Consider the following 17,553-nt stretch of genomic DNA (forward strand, 5'->3'; position numbering starts at 1 on the left):
GTGGCAGTTTTAGGATTCTCTATGTATAGTATCATGTCATCTGCAAACAGTGACAGTTTTACTTCTTCTTTTCCAATTTGTATTCCTTTTATTTCTTTTTCTTCTCTGATTGCCGTGGCTAGGACTTCCAGAACTATGTTGAATAATAGTGGTGAGAGTGGACATCCTTGTCTCGTTCCTGATCTTAGAGGAAATGCTTTCAGTTTTTCACCATTGAGAATGATGTTTGCTGTGGGTTTGTCATATATGGCCTTTATTATGTTGAGGTAGGTTCCCTCTATGCCCACTTTCTGGAGAGTTTTTATCATAAATGGGTGTTGAATTTTGTCAAAAGCTTTTTCTGCATCTATTGAGATGATCATATGGTTTTTATTCTTCAATTTGTTAATATGGTGTATCACATTGATTGATTTGCGTATATTGAAGAATCCTTGCATCCCTGGGATAAATCCCACTTGATCGTGGTGTATGATCCTTTTAATGTGTTGTTGGATTCTGTTTGCTAGTATTTTGTTGAGGATTTTTGCATCTATATTCATCAGTGATATTGGTCTGTAATTTTCTTTTTTTGTAGTGTCTTTGTCTGGTTTTGGTATCAGGGTGATGGTGGCCTCATAGAATGAGTTTGGGAGTGTTCCTTCCTCTGCAATTTTTTGGAAGAGTTTGAGAAGGATGGGTGTTAGCTCTTCTCTAAATGTTTGATAGAATTCACCTGTGAAGCCATCTGGCCCTGGACTTTTGTTTGTTGGAAGATTTTTAATCACAGTTTCAATTTCATTACTTGTGATTGGTCTGTTCATATTTTCTATTTCTTCCTGATTCAGTCTTGGAAGGTTATACCTTTCTAAGAATTTGTCCATTTCTTCCAGGTTGTCCATTTTATTGGCATAAAGTTGCTTGTAGTAGTCTCTTAGGATGCTTTGTATTTCTGCGGTGTCTGTTGTAACTTCTCCTTTTTCATTTCTGATTTTATTGATTTGAGTCCTCTCCCTCTTTTTCTTGATGAGTCTGGCTAATGGCTTATCAATTTTGTTTATCTTCTCAAAGAACCAACTTTTAGTTTTATTGATCTTTGCTATTGTTTTCTTTGTTTCTATTTCATTTATTTCTGCTCTGATCTTTATGATTTCTTTCCTTCTGCTAACTTTGGGTTTTGTTTGTTCTTCTTTCTCTAGTTTCTTTAGGTGTAAGGTTAGATTGTTTACTTGAGATTTTTCTTGTTTCTTTAGGTAGGCTTGTATAGCTATAAACTTCCCTCTTAGAACCGCTTTTGCTGCATCCCATAGGTTTTGGGTCGTCGTGTTTTCATTGTCATTTGTCTCTAGGTATTTTTTTATTTCCTCTTTGATTTCTTCAGTGATCTCTTGGTTATTTAGTAACGTATTGTTTAGCCTCCATGTGTTTGTCTTTTTTACGTTTTTTTCCCTGTAATTCATTTCTAATCTCATAGCGTTGTGGTCAGAAAAGATGCTTGATATGATTTCAATTTTCTTAAATTTACTGAGGCTTGATTTGTGACCCAAGATGTGATCTATCCTGGAGAATGTTCCGTGCGCACTTGAGAAGAACGTGTAATCTGCTGTTTTTGGGTGGAATGTCCTATATATATCAATTAAATCTATCTGGTCTATTGTGTCATTTAAAGCTTCTGTTTCCTTATTTATTTTCATTTTGGATGATCTGTCCATTGGTGTAAGTGAAGTGTTAAAGTCCCCCACTATTATTGTGTTACTGTCGATTTCCTCTTTTATAGCTGTTAGCAGTTGCCTTATGTATTGAGGTGCTCCTATGTTGGGTGCATATATATTTATAATTGTTATATCTTCTTCTTGGATTGATCCCTGGATCATTATGTAGTGTCCTTCCTTGTCTCTTGTAACATTCTTTATTTTAAAGTCTATTTTATCGGATATGAGTATAGCTACTCCAGCTTTCTTTTGATTTCCATTTGCATGGAATATCTTTTTCCATCCCCTCACTTTCAGTCTGTATGTGTCCCTAGGTCTAAAGTGGGTCTCTTGTAGACAGCATATATATGGGTCTTGTTTCTGTATCCATTCAGCCAGTCTATGTCTTTTGGTTGGGGCATTTAATCCATTCACGTTTAAGGTAATTATCGATATGTATGTTCCTATGACCATTTTCTTAATTGTTTTGGGTTTGTTTTTGTAGGTCCTTTTCTTCTCTTGTGTTTCCCACTTAGAGAAGTTCCTTTAGCATTTGTTGTAGAGCTGGTTTGGTGGTGCTGAATTCTCTTAGGTTTTGCTTGTCTGTAAAGCTTTTGATTTCTCCATCAAATCTAAATGAGATCCTTGCCGGGTAGAGTAATCTTGGTTGTAGGTTCTTCCCTTTCATCACTTTAAGTATATCATGCCACTCCCTTCTGGCTTGCAGAGTTTCTGCTGAGAAATCAGCTGTTAACCTTATGGGAGTTCCCTTGTATGTTATTTGTCGTTTTTCCCTTGCTGCTTTCAATAATTTTTCTTTGTCTTTAATTTTTGCCACTTTGATTACTATGTGTCTCGGCGTGTTTCTCCTTGGGTTTATTCTGTATGGGACTCTCTGCGCTTCCTGGACTTGGGTGGCTATTTCCTTTCCCATGTTAGGGAAGTTTTCGACTATAATCTCTTCAAATATTTTCTCTGGTCCTTTCTCTCTCTCTTCTCCTTCTGGGACCCCTATAATGCGAATGTTGTTGCGTTTAATGTTGTCCCAGAGGTCTCTTAGGCTGTCTTCATTTCTTTTCATTCTTTTTTCTTTAGTCTGTTCCGCAGCAGTGAATTCCACCATTCTGTCTTTCAGGTCACTTATCCGTTCTTCTGCCTCAGTTATTCTGCTATTGATTCCTTCTAGTGTAGTTTTCATTTCAGTTATTGTATTGGTCATCTCTGTTTGTTTGTTCTTTAATTCTTCTAGGTCTTTGTTAATCATTTCTTGCATCTTCTCAATCTTTGCCTCCATTCTTATTCCGAGGTCCTGGATCATCTTCACTATCATTATTCTGAATTCTTTTTCTGGAAGGTTGCCTATCTCCACTTCATTTAGTTGTTTTTCTGGGGTTTTTTCTTGTTCCTTCATCTGGTACATAGCCCTCTGCCTTTTCATCTTGTCTATCTTTCTGTAACTGTGGTTTTTGGTCCACAGGCTGCAGGATTGTAGTTTTTCTTGCTTCTGCTGTCTGCCCTCTGGTGGTTGAGGCTATCTAAGAGGCTTGATGGGAGGCTCTGGTGGTGGGTAGAGCTGACTGTTGCTGTGGCGGTCAGAGCTCAGTAAAACCTTAATCCACTTGGCTGTTGATGGGTGGGGCTGGGTTCCCTCCCTGTTGCTGTGGCGGTCAGAGCTCAGTAAAACCTTAATCCACTTGACTGTTGATGGGTGGGGCTGGGTTCCCTCCCTGTTGGTTGTTTTGCCTGAGGCAACCCAACACTGGAGCCTACCCGTGCTCTTTGGTGGGGTTAATGGCAGACTCTGGGAGGGCTCACGCCAAGGAGAACTTCCCAGAACCTCTGCTGCTAGTGTCCTTATCCCCACGGTGAAACAGAGCCACCACTCGCCTCTGCAGGAGACCCCCCAACACCAGCAGGTGGGTCTGGTTCAGTCTCCCCCAGGGTCACTGCTCCTTCCCCTGGGTCCCGATGCACACATTACTTTGTGTGTGCCCTCCAAGAGTGGGGTCTCTGTTTCCCCCAGTCTTGTCAAAGTCCTGCAATCAATTCCCACTAGGCTTCAAAGTCTGATTCTCTAGGAATTCCTCCTCCCGTAGCCGGACCCCCAGGTTGGGAAGCCTGACGTGGGGCTCAGAACCTTCAGTCCAGTGGGTGGACTTCTGTGGTATAAGTGCTCGCCAGTCTGTGAGCCACCCACCCAGCAGTTATGGGATTTGATTTTACTCTGATTGCGCCCCTCGTACCGTCTCGCTGTGGCTTCTCCTCTGTCCTTGGACGTGGGGTATCCTCCTTGGTGAAGTCGGGGTCTTCCTGTCAATGATTGTCCAGCAGCCAGTTGTGATTCTGGTGCTCTCGCAAGAGGGGGTGAGAGCACGTCCTTCTACTCCGCCATCTTGGTTAATCTTTTATGTAGATTCTAATTAAACAACTGTGACCAGCAGAGGACCACGAGCGATGCCGTGGGGAGCGCGTGGGCGAACTGGGGAATCCCTGGGGGTCACAACCTCCGTGCAGAACCCGCCGCTAATTCATCCCGAAGCCCAGCCAAACTATTTAATGGAGCTGAAATATATCTGTGTTGCTCTTGCCTTTGCCGTTCCATGCTTCCTGATGCTTGTGGGGAAGGGATGTGAGGGATGTTTGACAGAGCGTCTTTAAGGCCAGGCAGGCAGGATTTCCTCTGATGGCCTCAGCAAGGCAGTGGGTCTGTCTCTGGTACAGAAGGCGGGTGAGGCTAGGCTCAAGAGCACCACCGAGGGGTAAGACTTAGGTAAAAGAAGGCAGGAGTGGAAATGGGGCTTCAGAGTTGAGCAGCGTAGTCAGTTTCTTGTATGGGCCCCTGTGAGCCAGGAGGGCCAGTGCTGTCCTTATATTCCAGAAGGCAGGGTTGTCCTGTAGTCAATGTGAAGAAAGCATAGGGCTTTCTCCCCTCTTTCTCCTCATGCTATCTTGTCGTTGTCACCTCTGCCTACTCTCTCAGTGTCTTGTCAACTCAACTGCCATCCTTTTTGTTTTTCTTTTGCTTTGTTCTTTTCTCCCCTGCTCTTTTCTAATTTCTACAGTCTCTTCTCTTTGCTCTTCCTCAGCTTTACCCTCATGTGCTTAGCTTTTATAACTATATTCAGCCACTGAGAACATTGACTAGCTCGCCAGTTGTGGGGTCTCTCATTAAGTCTTTGTTGTTACTCACTGCACAGGATCCTGCCTCCCGCACCCTTTACACATACGTTTTTGTTTTTTAAACTTCTGTGCTCAGAGCTGTTGTGTGTGGTTATGATAAGTGTGGCCTCCAGGTAAGTAAGTCAAGCACTGAGTCCTCTTCAGAGGTTGATGGCAAATAGGGCTTTACACCATGGATCCACCTCCTGCCATTTAGTGGGGATGGGGCATGCCTGTGTATTCTCCTTTGCCATTGACCTGTGCACCGTAGGCATCATTTTATGAATGTGAAGTCATGTAGCATGTTGTAAATTGCTAGACTAAGGTAGTATGCTTATCTTGCCCTTAATACCTCTGTGTCTGTGACAATCAACAGTGTTGTCCATTCAATCTTTGCTGGCCTGAATACCTCTTTCTTATTCGTGTATGCATAAATGTTCACTGTGGAAAGTTTTGTGGTGCCAAAAGTTTGTTTACCATGGTATTTTTAGATAAAACCTTGGCCTCACTGGAATAGATAATTATTCTTTCTTCCTAGAACTGAAAGTCAGGCTACAGATGGAGAAAACAAAGCTAAAAAGCTTACACTGCCTCTCTTTGGTGCCATGAAAGGAGGAAGCAAATTCAAATTAAAAACTGGAACAATAGGGGTAAGTTGTGGGTCAAGGTGTTAAACTTTTAGCTCTTGAGTTATCCCGAGCTAATTTATCTCTTTTCTTTTCAAAACTCAGATGACTCATCCCACAGTCATGTAAAAAGGGGCTGTGGGCTTGGTATGATCACATCTTTCCCAGGACGTGGTTCTTGGATTTTTCTCTTCAGCCTAGGCTTATCAAGAACTGATGAATCGATTCATGTGAATCAATTTGCATGTAACCGATTTGTGAATTAGAATACCGGTTTATTAATTTGTGATCAATGTTGCATTTAAGAAAGGGTCTCCTGTGGTTTCTGGGTTTGTTTGGGTTTTTTTGCTTTTTTTCCTGGTGGTTAGATGTTGTAATATCCAGAGTCAACTAACACTTGGTAGTAACATAATCTCTACACCTGGTTCTGCCATATGGTTTTTCTTACTTTGTTTAATCCTTCCAACACCTTATGATGTGTGGGAATTATTACCGCCCACAGTTGAGGAGCAGGGTCAGAGAGGTTAAATTCAAGATCACACCATCATTAAGTAACTAGATGCAATCAAATCCAGGTCTTATATCTCGAGTTGTGGTCTTTCTACTATCCTCTAATACTTCACTGATGTATGTTTTTGCTCTTTGTACATCCTTATTTATAGAGTCAGTTTTTAAAAGGTTTTCATCACCCCAAAGAGCATAACCTTATGTATTAATGTGCTAGGGCTGCCATAACAAAATACCACACACTAGGTGGCTTAAACAAAAGAAATCTATTCTCTCACAGTTCTGGAGGCTAGGAGTCCATGATTAACATGCCAGCAGGGTTAGTTTCCTTTGAGGGCTATTTCCTTGGCTTGCAGATGGCTGCCCTCTTGTTGCCTCTTAACATGGTCATCCCTCTGTGCACTTGCAATTCTGGCGGCTTTCCTTCTTCTTATAAGGACACCAGTCATATTGGATTAGGGCCCCACCCTAACAGCCTTATTTTAACTTAATCACCTCTTTAAAGACCTTATCTCCAAATAAGTAACATTCTGGGGTACTGGCGGTTAGGACTTCAACATGAGTTTTGGGGGGACACAGTTCAGTCCATAACACCTTGAATTAGGGTAAACTGTCCTCTGGTGGCAGAGGGCTGAAGTCCCAACCATGTGTCCTGAGTGAGTACCATGTGGTTTACCTGTGATGGAGGCTTTTCTGTGAGGTGGGGAGAGGGTGTTTTAGTTAGAAGAAAAACTCTTTACTAAAAAGCTCTCCTTAGGATTACTGAGCTAAATCCTATATTTAAAAAATGATATACCTAACATATACTTTGGTACCTTCTTCCTATTCTTTAAGCTGTGATCAACTTTTTCTAATAATTACTTTTATTGAAAGGTCTTGATTAGAATATTTGACCTCATTCAAGAAATTTTTTTTTCTTCAGGATCTGTTTTACTGATTTACATATCTTGTTTCCTTGAAATTGTGTTAAATCTAAAATGAAAAAGCTGCACAAATGATTTATTTTTTAGAAATGTGTGTCTGATTTACTCCCTAGGAGATTTTGTAATGAATTAAGATTTGTAATGAATTTAACATCATGAGGGGTAACAGGACAGAATTCGTACAGCTGGTACTCAGTAAATCGTACCTGGAATAAATGTTTTTGTTCCCTACAAGCTGTTTCAAGTGTTTCATACTTAATGTTCTTTTGACCCTAGAAATTAACAAACATATATGTTAAGGATTCGTAGATGGATAATATTTCATGTGAAAGTCCTCCTTCCAACAAACTTCGGCAGGGTTGATCCGCCTAGAGAAGTTAGACACTCTGCTCATTTAGCTTAACCCCCTTGAAAAGATGTGTCTCTGTCATATTGTAGAACTGCTTGTTCATGGGTTTTTTTCCCTCATAGAAGTTACCCCCCAAGCGTCCAGAACTCCCTCCAACTCTAATGAGAATGAAGGATGAGCCTGAAGTAGAAGAGGAGGAGGAGGAGGAGGAGGAGGAAGAGCAAGAGGAGAAAGAAAAGGAGGAGCATGAAAAGAAGAAAATGGAGGCAGGAAGCAGTAGGCTACAGCAGGAGGTAGAGCCAGAAGGAGCAGTGCAGGAAACAGGTCCTCCCACAGATTTCACATGTTCTAAAGAAACAAAAAATCATGGTAATGTCTTCTTTCTCCTTCCTGTGCTATTCAGTGGGCATATGCATTCATCGTGGATAGGTTTGAAAAAGCAAAGCCAGTTCTTGCCTGTGCATTTTCGCTTTGTGACACTTTGTGATGTGTGATACAGATGACTCTGTGGAAACATACTTTCCTGGTCTTTCTCTGATTGCCAGTCATTATTTATCCTCATTGTAAAATAAGGGCAAGTATTTCCAGTGTATTCCAGAATTATGGAAAGTTGAAAGCTGTGGAATCTGAAACCACAGCAGCTGTGGAACAGTCCTGAGCTGCTGCCACTCTGTGATTGGAGGGCAGTGGAACAGGGCAGATGATGGGGCCTGATTAGGTGGTCTCGGGGTAAGCCTCCCCTTATTCATTTTTCCCCCATCCCCGAAACAGAGGCTAAACATAATTGTACCCACTGGATGTACTTCTCAGGAAGCATCATGCCTTATTCATCTTTTTGCCCGTGGTACCTAGCAGAGAACCTGACATGTCATATTCACCCACCTCAACAAAGGGCTGATGAAAAATATAAAAGAGGGAATTGATTAGTTTTTAAATATGTTTTCTTCTGATTATAAAAGGCATATATGTTCATTTTAGAAACTTTGGATCATACATAAAAGTCCAAAGAAGAAAAGGGGAATCTCCCACGCCCAGAGATTACTGTTTATCTTTTTAGTATCCTCTTAACCCTTGTCAGGTGCAGGGGTTATTTTCCTGCAGGTTGGCCAAACTGCTTAGCAAGATTAAGACTGCACAGAAAATGGGGAGCATGAGGAAAAGCAAAAAACACTGGCATTAAATGTGTGTGGGAATGTGTGCATATGGACTTCCAAAACAAACCACGCAAGTCCATGTAAAAACACCAGGCCTGGTATGTAGACCTTCTCCTGAGTCACCTTCAGCTGTTTTAGACACAGAAAAGTTATTGTTTCCTCATCTGTGAGAAGTAAATCTTTTGTTTTTGCATTTTCCTTTGTTATTGGCACAATGCTTGGCCTTTTCAAAAAAGGTACTACACATACTTTTTTCAGAGTCTAATCTTTGATCCACCCATTGTAAGGGTGTTACATAAACAGGTCAGTGGGGAGGCGAGCAGTAAGTATTGTATTTTTTTGTTTAAGGGACCGAAGTAAATATGTGTGTCTAAAAATAGCAGATTTAAAATTTTGGTTTATAAGATACATTAATTAGTAAATCTGCAGCTGATTAGGGATTACTCCAGGCATTCATTTATTTATTAATTTATTTATTTATAAAATAACATTGGGATTGTATTGTACATGCTATTTTATAACCTATTTTTTTCTATGTCTTAAAATAGTCTTTTAAAATGTGGTTTTAATAAGGGGCAAAGTGGTCCATCACATGAATGTGCCATAATTTACTTAACTCCACATTATTATACATGTAAGTTATTTGTTAATTTTTGCTATTTATAAACATACTTGTATATAATAAATCTTGGTGCTCATCTCTGATTATTTTCTTCGAATATGTTCCTTGAAGTAGAATTTCTAGGCCGAGGAATATGTACATTTTTAAGGGTTTGGTAAGTATTGCTAAAAAGTTTTACCTCAGAGTTGGCCAGTTTTTGAAGTGGAAAATTGGTGGTTCTCTGTTAGACCTCTGGAGACACATTTATTGAAAACCTTATTAAGGTTAGTTGAAGCTAATGATCGTAAAACTGGATGATTATGTAGGTACTTAGCTTTTCTTGCTTTTGATTTGTTTTCTTGGTTCCCCACCACGAATTAAGTAATACAGTATGCTTTGGTTCTGCATTTTATAGAAAACATGTCTCAACTCGGCCAAGTGGAACAGAATAAAGGTTACCAAGAGATTAGTGAGACAGCTGCATCGTGTGAGGAACCCTCAGGCAAGTAGCGCAGCGACTCCACTGCTGCTCCACACACAGGCAGCCAACTGGTGTCAGAGAGGAGGGGGTGGCAGCTGACCCGAGGGGCGCAGACACTGGGTAGATGCTGCTGCCGCCAGGGCTGTGGACAGAGTTGGAATATATGAGAGGTTCATGTTTGGTGCCATCCTGTTTGCCTTTCTTTTCCTCCTCTGTCTCCTGGGTTTCCCCCCGCCCCCCCCCCCCCCGACCCCCAAAGCACCTAATGCCTTCATGTTTCCCTCTGGCCATGCAAAGCTCTCTACAATTTTACATCTCCCAGAGTTGAATATGTGCCTATCATGGGGGTGATTCAAACATTATTAAAATAAATTGGTTGAAAGGTTGGGCTATTAAAAGGACTGTTTTTTTCTGGTTTTCTATTGCTTTTAACTGTAATGATTAAATTGAAAAATAGTAAAGTCAGCCCCATTTTCCTTTACCTTTTCGAAAGGTGTGATTAAATTTAAGCTTAGGATTTGAAAGCTAAGGTTATTAACGAAAGGACAGTTCTCTCTACATAGTCTTTACAGTAGTAGAAGCAATTTTTGAGAATTAGATTGTGATGTTTTCTTCAATAATTATAATGCTCTTTAGGGAGGAATTTTTCTTTTCCATTTTATTTTTCTGAAATAGCTATTGCCTCTTTTTTTTTTCTTTTTTCATAAATTAGCATCAAAGAATGAATATGAGAAAAGCAGAGATGAATTGAAGAAAAAGAAAGCTCCTGGTCGAGGCAAAGTAAGTGCTTTAGTCATAATCTTCATTTTTCTGGAAGTAAAAATGAACCCCTTTGCCATGGGCCATATCCAGAAGAGTGAATCCAGGGATTATCTTAGCAGAATTCCCAGCTGCCTTCTACCCACTCTTCTAGAAATCTGGGCTCTTTTATTTTTATTTTTGAATTTTTATTTTTTGGATTCTCTATTCTTGTCTCTATCTACTCTGTTCTTTATAATTGGTCACATACCTCTTTTATTATAAATTTGTGAATCTTTCTTCATATCCTAATATGCCATACAAAGACATTTGAATAATATATTATTTTCCTCCTTTTATTACACAAAAGGTAGAATGTAATATACTGCATGCTACACTTTGATTTTTTTTTTTTTAACCTGTGGTGGAAATCATTGTATATCAGTGCACTGAGAGCTTCCTACTGTGTGGGTGTACGCTATTGATGGACACTTGGGTTCTTTCTAGTCTTTTATTATAACAGTGCTATAATGAGTAACCTTATGTGAATATAATTTGTATGGATACTGTAAGTTCCCAGAAGTGAAATTGGTGTCGGGAGGTCCCTAAGACCACCCTTAGGCTAGGTAATTCACAAGAAGCCTCACAGGACTCAGCATGTGGTGGAACTTACAGTTGTGATTTATTACATCACAAGAATAGTAAGCAAAACCAGCAAAGGGAAAAGGAACATGGAGTGAAGTCCAGGGAACCAGGTACAAGTTTCCAAGGGTCCTTTTCCAGTGACGTCACATAGGATGTGCATAATTCCCCTCACAAAGAGTGACAACTTGTGAAACCAGGAAAGCTCATTAGAGACTTAGTACCCAGGATTTATATTGGGTACTGATCAAATAGGTATCCCCTGCCTGGCATCTACCCAAATTCCATTGTCCTAGAAGGAAAGCAGGTGTTCAGCATAAACCACATTGTTTTTACGAACAGTTTTGGCCCAGTGGGCCACTCTTTGTCAGTTAGGGTAGTGGGAACCTTCTTGAAATCCAAGTTCCCAGATGGCCACCAACAAGCCTTTCAAACAGGCCTTTCAAAGGATAGCAGTCAGGCTTGCTTTGTTAACTTTTCTGCACCTGGATCAAAAGGCAATGTCAAATTTTCCTCTGTGGAGGTGATATCATTTAGAGTTCACACCTGTCTTGACTGCCTCTTTTAGAAAAAACATCACTCTCACCGGCTGAAAATCAGCTTGTTGAGGCTTTGTGGAAAAAAATCAAGATTCAGAGAGAGAATGCTCCCCCATTTTTGGTTACTTATGTCAAGATCATTAGTGGAAGCTGTTCTCTCAATTTTTGTTTGCTCACAGGGATAGGGACAATAATTCTTAGAGTTAAAATTCTTTTGAATAAAATAACCTATCTGTTTTTGCAGCTTCCACTGACACTTTCCTCCAACTATCCAGAAGATGATCCAGATTACTGTGTGTGGGTCCCACCTGAAGGTAGATGGTTTTTACTTTTCTTTTCCTCTAATATTTATTTATTTAGGTTTCTGAATAGGTAATATATATTTAAGGTTCAGTATAAGAACATTACAAGAGTATGTAGTGGAAAAGTCTCCCTTCTGGGTAGATTAAAGGATCTAAAGAGACATATCAACCAAATATAATTTGTGTATTCTGTTTGGATCTTTATTCAAACAAACAATTATTAAAAAAAATTATAAGCCAGTCAGATAACTTCGAACACTAGCTAGATATGTGATGATACTAGGAAATTACTGTTAATTTTTTTAAAGTGTGAGTGATATTGAGTTACGTTTTTTAGAAAAAGTCCTTGTCTTCCAGGAATATGTACAGAAGTGTTCACAGATGGAATGATACCTGGGATTTCCCTTAAAATAGTCCAGTGGTGGAGGATGAGGGAAGATAGAGGAGGGGCAAGAGATAAAGCAGGGTTTGCCACATGTGGATCATGGTTAACACTGGGTGCTGGGTACATGGAGGTTCATTATATTTTTCTCTTGACTTTTGCATGTATTTTAAATTTTCTCTAAAGTGGGGAAAAAAAATCTTCTAGCTGTGCTTTAGCTACTCAGTTTTTTTCTAAAGACAACCAAGTATCGGTTTCTTACGACTTCTTATATATATATAATGTAAAATGCCTATGTAAGCAATAAAATACATAATATTTCATCACTTTTTTTACACAAATGGAAGCATAGTCTATACTTTACTGTTTTGCACTTAATAATATATGGACATCCTTCCATAGCTACTTACAGATTTCTTTTTTTTTTTTTGTAATGGTAGCATAGTTCTTTTTTATAGTATGGATATACCTTTATTTATTTAACCAGTTTCCTCAGTGAATATTTGCTGTGTTTCCTGTCTTTTGCCATTACAAACAAGTCTGCAATAAGTAACCTCTAATATGTGTAATTTTGCGAGTGTCGAGGTGTACTTGTAGAAAAAAATTCTTAAACGTCAACATGCTGGATCAGAGGCTACAAACATTTTTAAGAGACTATAAATTGCATTCTATAGGGATTATGCTAGTTTATGTTCCTACTACACCCTTAAGGCAATATATGAGATGCTTGTTTTCCCATATGCTTATCACAGGTTGCTTTTTCTATGGATTGGGTTTCTAATATACTAATAATTAATAGAAATTTAGGTACTAAAATGCTTGCTTTTTGTCTGCTTTTTACTCTGATCTAGGCCAAAGTGGAGATGGCAGGACCCATCTTAATGATAAGTATGGCTATTGATTGCTTCCGAATCCTAAAGGAAGACCTTGTGGACCATGTGACATGGGATATTTAGGATAATATATCAAGTTGAATGTCCAGAGAAGGAGTTCAGATGATCATTTGTAAAATCTGGTGACTGGCCTTTTCTTCTGTGCTCTTGGCTTCCTAAATTTATCTACCCATCTGATTCTCTTGAATTTGGTATTTATGTTTAAAAGTGTTTGTGTATGTATGTAAAAAGGAACCGTATATTTTGAGAATTAGTAAAGTGAGAGACATGACTCTGTTAAAATAAGAAGGTGAAGATGTCTCATGTTTATTTAAGGCTACAGTGTCTGTCTTAAGCTTTAGGGAGTATGCTTTTACTGAGCAATAGGGTGCTTCTGGCAGTTAGGCTTTAGGATTCACTGGTAATTGCCTCCTCAAATAAGTGTTGAAATATGAGGTCATGCCAGGGTGTAACCCTGAGTGTCTCTGTCATTCTTGGAACTAAAAATATATCTACACAGTGGGGGCTTCCTACTCCCTCTCACTATAATCCTCCTGCCAGGTTTGAGAACAGACCCTGACTTATGAGGACACAGTTCAGGACCACAGCACACCTCGTGCACTCAGGCACTGATGCTGATAAAAACTCAGCCCTTTGAATATCCTGGACTCTGACCAGTCAGGTTAGTCACTCCTCCTCTTGTGGAAAGGTGCAAATAAGGTCACAGAATGAAAAGCTGGATGTGTTCTGCCCACTGTAGGGTTTCTCACCTCTGTAGAGAGGGGAATAATAGTTCCTTCCTCTCTGGAAACATGAAGAAATGCAAGAATATGTCTTATTCCCACTCCGCCCCCCACTTCCCATCATCAGTGCCTCACTTGCACAGGAAAGGAAAGCCTAAGAGTGGAAGCAAGGTGGAACACCAGTGGATTATGCTGGAGGCACACATAGTGAGCAGGCAGGAGAACGGCTGTGGCCCAGCGAGAGGGAGTGGGTGAGGATGATGCTTTCCCAATGTGGATTATATGGGATGCATGAGGTGGGCAGGAAGCAGTAACAAGAAGCTTCAGTTACCCTAGCAGATGTCTGTTCTACTAAAAATAAGTCTGATTCCTCAAAAAACAATACCAATATTGGCATTATGAGAAACGATTATTTTGGACTTCATTTAGACCAACAGAGAAGAACTTGTTGATGATATAAGAAGTGACAGGAATTCGGGGGCAGAGTGTCTGTGCCACCTTGGATCGAAACCACGGACTAAGGTCTGAGCCAGATCAGTGGTCTTCAAAGGTGAAACTCCTGATTCAAACAGAATTGTATGTGGAACCCTAATACTTGAACAGGTAAAAAATATGCCTGCTCTGGTTGAATTGAGGTGGGGATGGATGGGGATTGGATGTACACACACATACCTGCATGCATACAATCCTCTCCTCCTCACTCTACCCTCACAGTGACCTTGAGGAATCCTAGGGACTCCACAGAGCATCGTCTGCTTTAGGAAGGCAGATATCTAAGTGTTCTGGGAAGGGTAGGTATAGTCCTATGTCTTGAGAGCATGAAAGCAAGTAGGACTCCATTGGCCAAAATAAAATATAAATGTGTAACTTGCACAATTAATATCAGTGGTCAGTGGACTTGTTTCAAAAGACCTGCACGTGAGTGTTAGCTTCTCTTTACTAAATAGGAGACTTTGGGGACATGACTTTTCCCTGAGCCTGAATTCTGTCATGTGTGAAGCAGGGACAGTAATGCTTTTTGCTCTTTGGACCTCGGATTTGTTCTAGGATCAAATGAGACCGTGTAGATGGATGTGCTTTACAGGGATTTGTAGATATTAGTAGTTGTTATTCATTACAAAAAGGAGACATATCCTGACATCTGGGCCGACTTACCTGTGAGAGGAGTCTGGATTATATCAGTGATTCTCCACTGTAGCTGCATATTAGAATTACCTAGGGAAATTTTTGAAGTTTTTGATTCCAATACTTAGATCCCATGTCAGATCAATTTAATCAGAATCTCTGAGTTGATCCCTTTTAAAAGCACTCCAGGTGATTTTAATGTGCAACCCGTAATGGAGAACCTCTGGAGCAGAGTCAGCAAACCATTTTTATTAATGACCAGGTATTTGAGGCTTTGCAAGCCATATAATCTGTCGCAACTACTCAGCTCTGCCATTGGAGTGCAAATGGCATAGGCAGTATACAAGTGAATGAGCGTGACTGTGTTCCAATAAATATTTACTTATAAAAAGAGGTGGCAGGACTTCCCTGGTGGTCCAGTGGCTAAGACTCCATGCTCCCAATGCAGGGGGCCCGGGTTCCATCCCTGGTCAGGGAACTAGATCCCACATGCTGCAACTAAAAATCCCGCACGCCACAACTAAGACCCAGCACAGTCAAATAAATAAGTAAATCTTTTAAAAACAAAAACAGGTGGCAGACCAGGTTTGGCCCACTGTCAGCTCTAGGCTAATTCATCTTTGGGGTCTCATCTGACTCAAGATGTTCGTTACAGTGTCTTTAGGATATTTGAAAAGTTTCTGTTCAGAAGGCTAATTACCCCCTCCTGAACTGTATGGGTTGCAGTTTTTTGGTTACCAGAAATCAAAGTGATCTAGTCTCCTTTTCACAGAAACGAAAGCAAGGTTATTAGTCATTACAAAAAATATTGTTACAGCAAGAACGCAACAGGTTATCTGTAAGCAGGGTGTCCCTGGTCTCTCCTGGCCTCCCCAGGAATTCTGTATCATATCTGCCTCTGAATTTAAAGAGCAACGGGAAGCCACTGGAATGTTAGTGATAGTGAAATGGTCAGATTTGGGTCTTTAAAAGAACACTTAAGCTACAGGTTGGAGGAAGGATGGAAGAGGGCAAGAGGATGCAGGAAGACTAGTCAGAAGTCTGCTGCAGAGATCCAGGTGAAAGATGATGGCAGCTTGAACTAAGTGGAGATCGAGATACAAAGATAGGGGTCCCTGCAATATTTTAACAAGTAGAATGGTTGAGACTGAATGATGGATTGTCTGGGAGTGAAAGGGGAAGGAGGCTGGAGGGTAATTCCTAGATCACTGGCTTATACATCTGAATGGTGGATGGCGTCATTTGCTGAGATGAGGGGACACTGGAGGAGGACCAGGTGGAGGTGGAGGAGATCGTGAATTCCATTTGGGCAAGTTGAACTTGATGTCCCGTTAAGACGTCTAAGTAAAGGTGTCCAGAAAGCAGTTGAATATAGAAGTCTGGATCTCAAGAGAGGGCTAGAGAACAGTTTCAGTCTTCTACCAGATGAGCCTGAGATTCAGGTGATTTTGAAGTCCAGGTGGCAGGCACGAATTTCGCAGGCAGACCCCAGTCTTGGACAACTGGTCTCCATATCTTTGGTATTGGGAACAGCTTTTCTTGGCTATGGGTACTCATTTATTTGGGGAAAAAGTAAAGTAAGTGGTACAGTGAACAACATTCTGGAAAGAAAGGTCAGGGGTGTGAGTGTAACTTTAAAACAAATCTCTTTGTCTGCTTTAGGACATTTCTAAGGATTTTGCATAGTGCCTGGTATATGCAGTAAATGTTTGTTGAGTGCCTGCTATAAATATTTTCCCTGGAATTGTCCCAATCTAGCATAGGAAGTATGAAGTCCCATTATTTCCTTATATTATAGCCCATTACTACTTCACTGTAACTGGATGGAGTTAACTCTTTGGGAAATAATGACACAATTCCTATCAAACTTTGAAGTCGTTAGCCACAGCCTGGGGATCTGTTGCTTTACCATTGAAATGCTGCCACCTCCCGGGTAGGGTGTGACAAGTGACCAGCAGCTGTGGACGGCTTCCTGAGAGTGGGAGCCAGAGGGAAGGAAGCCTGCCAGCCCTGTGGCAATCAAAAGCAGGAATGCAAACCCCTGGCGCGGCTGAGTTCCCATACAAGGTTTGGTCCATCCCTGTTTGGACCAAACCAGGTTTGACAAACTGCTGGGAAATGACGTAAAACTCTCCTTGGCCTTTGTGGAGGGTGGGTCATGGCATCAAACTGGTACCATGTCTTCTTGTGACAGGCTGCTCTTTGATCATGAGATTCCTCATTTGATGTGGGCACTGAGAACCATTTTCAAGATTTCTTCTCAGCAATCTGAGAGGACTGTGCCCTGCTTTGGTTTTAGAGGTTTGGCACTACGACAGTCCAGGGTGGGACTGAGACCTCTATTCCACGGGAGACCAGAAGTCTAGTTCTCCCCCCAAGAGGACCTGGCACTGATGACAGGTTTGAGGGCTCAGCATGTGAGGGGACAGTGGTTCCCACTGAATGTAGCTCCACCTTCTTCATCCTCCAAATCAATCTTTTTTTTTTTTAATTTCAAGTCTTCATAGAATTTATTTGTAACACATTTTAATGAAGTATCAATAAAATTGATGATATGACTTTGAACAGATTTCTATTTCATTTGGAAAGTGTGAGAAGTACGTAGTGTGAAATTTTTATAGATTTAATAATAACTCTCTATCTGAACTTAGTCCACATTCTTGGTTCTGACCATACTAATTGCCAATTTCATATGGAATTTTAAGTGTAGCATTTAGAGTCTTCTTTTATCCTTAAAAGTAAA

At 40.5% G+C, this 17,553-nt stretch overlaps 1 protein-coding gene across 1 annotated transcript in view; it reads left to right on the top strand.

Annotated features, from left to right (window-relative positions):
* Positions 1 to 17,325, top strand: part of SLC4A1AP (solute carrier family 4 member 1 adaptor protein) — a 33,667-nt gene extending 16,342 nt beyond the window's left edge. The window contains exons 9-14 of the mRNA XM_068564121.1: positions 5,365 to 5,476; positions 7,354 to 7,600; positions 9,402 to 9,488; positions 10,180 to 10,247; positions 11,631 to 11,700; positions 12,922 to 17,325. Of these exons, the coding sequence (XP_068420222.1) occupies positions 5,365 to 5,476; positions 7,354 to 7,600; positions 9,402 to 9,488; positions 10,180 to 10,247; positions 11,631 to 11,700; positions 12,922 to 12,971 (634 nt within the window). The 3' untranslated portion in view covers positions 12,972 to 17,325. The remainder of the gene's footprint in view (positions 1 to 5,364; positions 5,477 to 7,353; positions 7,601 to 9,401; positions 9,489 to 10,179; positions 10,248 to 11,630; positions 11,701 to 12,921) is intronic.
* Positions 17,326 to 17,553: the final 228 nt, after the last annotated feature.

Source organism: Eschrichtius robustus, chromosome 15 (assembly GCF_028021215.1).
Source record: "Eschrichtius robustus isolate mEscRob2 chromosome 15, mEscRob2.pri, whole genome shotgun sequence".
Lineage (NCBI taxonomy): Eukaryota > Metazoa > Chordata > Mammalia > Artiodactyla > Eschrichtiidae > Eschrichtius > Eschrichtius robustus.